This window comes from Cinclus cinclus, chromosome 11 (genome assembly GCF_963662255.1).
Source record: "Cinclus cinclus chromosome 11, bCinCin1.1, whole genome shotgun sequence".
NCBI lineage: Eukaryota > Metazoa > Chordata > Aves > Passeriformes > Cinclidae > Cinclus > Cinclus cinclus.
This window is the reverse complement of record NC_085056.1, coordinates 10,109,351-10,114,024: the sequence shown is the minus strand read 5'-3', so window position 1 is coordinate 10,114,024 and position 4,674 is coordinate 10,109,351. Positions and strand designations below refer to the sequence as shown.

At 60.9% G+C, this 4,674-nt stretch overlaps 1 protein-coding gene across 2 annotated transcripts; it reads left to right on the top strand.

Moving 5' to 3' along the window:
* The first annotated feature begins 1,061 nt into the window (after positions 1–1,061).
* On the top strand, positions 1,062–3,950 carry IRX5 (iroquois homeobox 5). 2 transcript variants are annotated; one of them, XM_062500122.1, is made up of 3 exons: positions 1,062–1,316; positions 2,551–2,956; positions 3,184–3,950. In XM_062500122.1, the coding sequence occupies exons 1-3, from the start codon at positions 1,068–1,070 to the stop codon at positions 3,948–3,950; spliced, it is 1,422 nt and encodes a 473-aa protein (XP_062356106.1). In that variant the 5' UTR covers positions 1,062–1,067. The 2 variants fall into 2 exon arrangements, with proteins under 2 accessions (XP_062356106.1, XP_062356104.1); XM_062500120.1 differs by having other exon boundaries at positions 1,068–1,316; positions 3,187–3,950.
* The last annotated feature ends 724 nt before the right edge of the window (positions 3,951–4,674 follow it).

The following is a 4,674-nucleotide window of genomic DNA, read 5'->3' as shown; positions in this document are numbered from 1 at the left end:
GCTCCTTAGATGCGCGGGCAAACCCTCGCTCTGAGCGGTGTCTGCGGACCCATCTCAGCCCCCTCCGCTCCCCTCCGGATCGCCCTTCTCCCTCGACCGGCGCTGGGAAAGACTAAATCCGAGCCCTCCGCGAAGCTGATCCCCGCTCCTGGCCGGACCCCCGCCGCTCCGCCCGCACAGCCGCCGCAACAGGTCCGGTGGCGAGGTGGCCCGTACCCGCGGGAGTGACCGGCCGAGCAGCCCAGGGCTGCGGCTCTTCCCCGACGAAAAGCTCCTTTTTTTGTTAAGAAAATCAAAACTAACAGCACCACCAGTCCGCCGTACATCCCACCTCCAATGATTTAGCGGAGGGAGGGGCAGGAGCAAGAGAGCACGAGGAGGGGTGGCTATGCAGAGGGGGAGCCGGGCGGCTAATAAATCTTATTAAAGATCTATTTTTTTTTTCATATACTGATTGGCTTGCATTCCGGCGCAACGCGGCTCCGCACGGTATTTAGCACATGCAGAAAGTTGGAGCTGATCTTAAATGGCTCGGAGGTGACTGCAATCCAGGAGCCGGCGCACTTGAGCCTCTGAGCGCTGGGGAGGGCCAGGGAAGCGCGGAGCCCTCCCGCTGGTTGGGCCCGGCCGCGGCAGCCCAGCGGGGTCCTGCCAGTCCTTCCACTGACAACACCCCGCGAAGGAGGAGCCTCGCCGGGCCGTGCTGAAGGCGTCAGGAGCTGCAATTTCCAACTTAGCATCTTGGCAGGACCCTTCGGAAAGCGAGAGCGAGGAGGAAGGGGGGAAAAAAAAGCCCCTCAGTGCAAGGGGGAGAGAGAGAGAGAGAGAAAGAGAGGAGGGGGGGAGGGAAAGACGGGAAAGCAAGGGGGGGAGAAAAAGGAGGAAGCGGTGCCCGGCTGCAGGCGAAAGCGGAGCAGCAGCCCCGGCGCAGAGCAAGGTGCCGCCGCTGCCCAGCTGGCGAGGGCAGAGAGGCTCCCGCGAAGCCCCGGCCGCAGCCGCCCCAGCCCGGCAGCGCGGCGGCTCCCTCCCGGCGCCTTGGGCTCCCGGGTATATGTGTGCGCCTGGCCATGTCGTATCCTCAGGGTTACTTGTACCAGCCGTCAGCGTCCTTGGCTCTCTATTCCTGCCCGGCGTACAGCACCAGCGTGATCTCCGGACCCAGGACCGATGAACTTGGGAGATCTTCTTCGGGCTCTGCTTTTTCCCCTTATGCCGGATCTACCGCCTTTACCGCCCCTTCCCCGGGTTACAACTCCCACCTCCAGTACGGCACCGACCCGGCCGCCGCCGCCGCCGCCGCCTTCACTTCCTACGTGGTAAGAGCAGCCGCGGGCAGCCGGCACCGCGCCGGGCACGACGGCATCCCGCGGGCGCCTGCCCCCCTCTCCCGGGCCTGCTTTTTGTTCCCATTTTATTTTTGAGATCTCGGGGACAAAAGGGAGCTCGGCTCCCGGCCACGCCGCCCAACTTTCCCGCATCGCTGCCGTGCCCTGCCTCACACTGTTGCAGGCGGCAGCGGCGGGCAGGGCCGGGCGCGGGGGGAGTCGCCGACACGGCCCGGGCGAGCAGGACCAGGGCAGGCAGGGACCGGTTTCATTCCCTTAAAAAATAAAATTAAACGTATAAAACCCCCCAATCATAGTTCTGCAACCATTAGCTTGTTGTGATTGAAAAGGGAATGAAATCAGGACCGGTCGGCGATGGGAGAAATCCGGGCGATAAATCCAGGCAACTTTCCCCTGCACGGCGATAATTAGGCTTAAATATTGCAGCGCTCTAATCCCATGGCCGCGAGCTGCTCCGCGGGGCTGCGCGGGCAAGGGAAGGGAAGGGGAAGGTAGGGCACTGCGCCGCCGTGCGCGCCCGCGGGGCACCGCGGGGCCAGTCCGAGTGCGGGACATCCACACCGCAGAGCTGCGGCCACAGCCAACGCCCCGCAGCTGCCCCCAAAAACCGGCGACTTTGGCTCAGCTTCTCCTCTACGTTTAGGGCAGAGTTTCACAGTTCCTCCTTTCCTTTTTCTGAATCCTTTTCTCTTCTTTTGCCTTTTTATTTTTGCCCCTCTTCTCTCTATTTTTTTTTCCTCTTTTATCTTCTTTTCTTCTCTCTTTTATTTTTCCCTTTATTTTTTCCTCCTCCGATCCCTGGGCAGGGAGGAGCGGCCCAGCCCGCCCTGCCGCCTGGGCCCGGCAGGTTGTCTGCCGCAATCGTAGCGCCGGGGGTAAGGCTCCGGTCCCCCTGCTGCTGTCCGCCCCCTCGCCGCGCTGCCCACTTGCTTTTCCGCTCCTGCGTTTGGGGGAGAACCGCTGGATTGCTGCAGGCAGCCGGTGTTCTCCTGGGGTTGGCGACTACGGGCCTCGGAGAGCCCCCAGGCCCTTCCTCCCGGGAAAGAAGCCGGGCAGGGTCCGGCGCAGGGGGAGAGGCGGCGGGGCGCGGGCAGGGGCTGCGGGCAGGGGCTGCGGGCAGGCCCTAGCGTTGCCTTTGCCCTGTCATTGCCTTCCTGCGGCCGCTGACCTCGCCCCGCCGGGCCGCTCTCCCCTCTTTCCCCAGGGCTCGCCCTACGACCACACGCCGGGCATGGCCGGTTCCCTGGGGTACCACCCGTACGCGGCGCCGCTCGGCTCCTACCCCTACGGGGACCCTGCGTACCGCAAGAACGCGACGCGGGACGCCACGGCCACCCTCAAGGCCTGGCTCAACGAGCACCGGAAAAACCCCTACCCCACCAAGGGCGAGAAGATCATGCTGGCCATCATCACCAAAATGACCCTCACCCAGGTCTCCACCTGGTTCGCCAACGCGCGGCGGCGGCTCAAGAAGGAGAACAAGATGACCTGGACCCCACGAAACCGCAGCGAGGACGAGGAGGAAGAGGAGAACATCGACCTGGAGAAAAACGACGAGGACGAGCCCCAGAAACTAGAGGAGAAAGGGGACCCCGGGACGCCGGACACAGGTAGGACAGCGGGCTCGGCCGGGTCACCGCGGCCGCGCCCTCGGGGCTGCCCCCGGCCCGGTGCGGTCCGGCCTGTTCCCCGGGGCGGGGGGAGCCGGCGGGCAGCGGCGCGGACCTGACCATGGCGGGGACCGAGGGGTGGGCTGCGAAGTGGGTGGGCGGGTTTGGGGGCGCAGGGCGAACCCGAGAGCTGCCCCCCCCACCCCTGTCCTTTCTCCCCCAACCAGGAGCGGCGGATCCCAAGGCAGCGCCGGGCTGCGAGCGCCTCCAGGAGTCCCCCGGCCCCAGGGAGGCCGAGAGCGGCCTCAGCGACTCGGATTGCAAAGAGCTAGCGGAGGAGCGGCTCGACGGGCCGCCCGTCCCCCACAAGGCGCCCGGCGCTTCCCCGATGGGACCGTGCCCGGCGGGCCGGGGGCCGCCGCCGGCGGGCGGCGAGGAGCCCCCGCCGTACCGCCCGCCCTCCACCGCCGCCGGGCCGCCGCACGCCGCCGACCTGCACCCGCTGCTGCCCGCCGCCACCGGCGCCTCCGTCATCCACTCGCCGCAGCAGGCGGCCCTCGCCAAACCCAAGCTCTGGTCGCTGGCCGAGATCGCCACCTCGGCGGACAAGGCTAAGGAAGCCGGAGGCGAGGCGGCACCCCCCGGCCCCGCCGTGCTGGGAGGCAGCGGCCCGTCCCGCTCGCCGCCGCGGCCGCGCTCGCCGGGCGCGCAGTGCCCCTTCCCCAACGGGGCGGTCCTGCCCCGGCCGCTCTACTACACGGCGCCCTTTTACCCCGGCTACACGAACTACGGCTCCTTCGGGGCCCTGCACGGGCACCCCGCCGGCGGCCCCGCCGCTGCCGCCCCCGGCGCCCACTTCAATGGATTAAATCAGACTGTCCTCAGCAGAGCCGAGAGCTTGGCTAAAGACACTAAAATGATCAGGAGCCAGTCCCAAGTAGACCTTTGCAAAGACTCACCTTACGAACTGAAGAAAGGTATGTCCAACATTTAATATCGACTTCTCCTCCCTAACCCCTCCTGGGACTGTTGTTTTGTTCCTTTTTTTTTTCTTTTTTCATTTTTTAATTTATTTGAGAGAATAATAAATTGCTTTGGCAGTTATTTTTCCAGTACCAAAAGAAAAACAAAACAAACAGAAAAAGACCAGCTCCCCCCTCCCTCCCAGCACCCTCTACAAAAGTTTATAGAGTCTATTTGAAATGTCTGGGTGGAAACCGCCCAGAAATGTCTTAAGCAAGTGAAAAGCAAACGAGTGACATGTTCTCTCTCACATACACAAAGAAGAAAGATTTGTATTAAATCTTATTCTGTATATTTAATGTAGCTTTTTTGTATTTAAATTGATAATACAGTATCTTTGAAGTAAATTATGAAATCAAGACAACTGTACAGGCATTAATGTTGTTTTCGTAATATAAATATATACATTTCTGTGTCTTTTTCCGAATTGTTTCATAGTTTTAAAATATATATATACAAGTTTAATTTAATTTTTATGCCTATTGTTTTTTTTTCCTTGGGTGTGAGTTAAACTATAATGCAAAAACGAGACAAATAAAAGGAAATAGATTATACTTACTAGATTAAAAAACAAAAAGAAACCCCAAACCTGCAGCTGCCTTTGTAAAATGCAAATATTTAATTAAAAGAGATTTTTAACAGAATCAAAACCACTCTCTTTTTGCAACGGGCAGATATGTGCAGAGCTGCGGAAA

Coding starts and splice junctions, on each gene's coding strand:
- IRX5 (XM_062500122.1), top strand. CDS start 1,068: ATGTCGTATCCTCAGGGTTACTTGTACCAGCCGTCAGCGTCCTTGGCT. Junction 1,317..2,550: donor CCGCCTTCACTTCCTACGTG/GTAAGAGCAGCC, acceptor CTCTTTCCCCAG/GGCTCGCCCTACGACCACAC. Junction 2,957..3,183: donor CCCCGGGACGCCGGACACAG/GTAGGACAGCGG, acceptor TCCCCCAACCAG/GAGCGGCGGATCCCAAGGCA.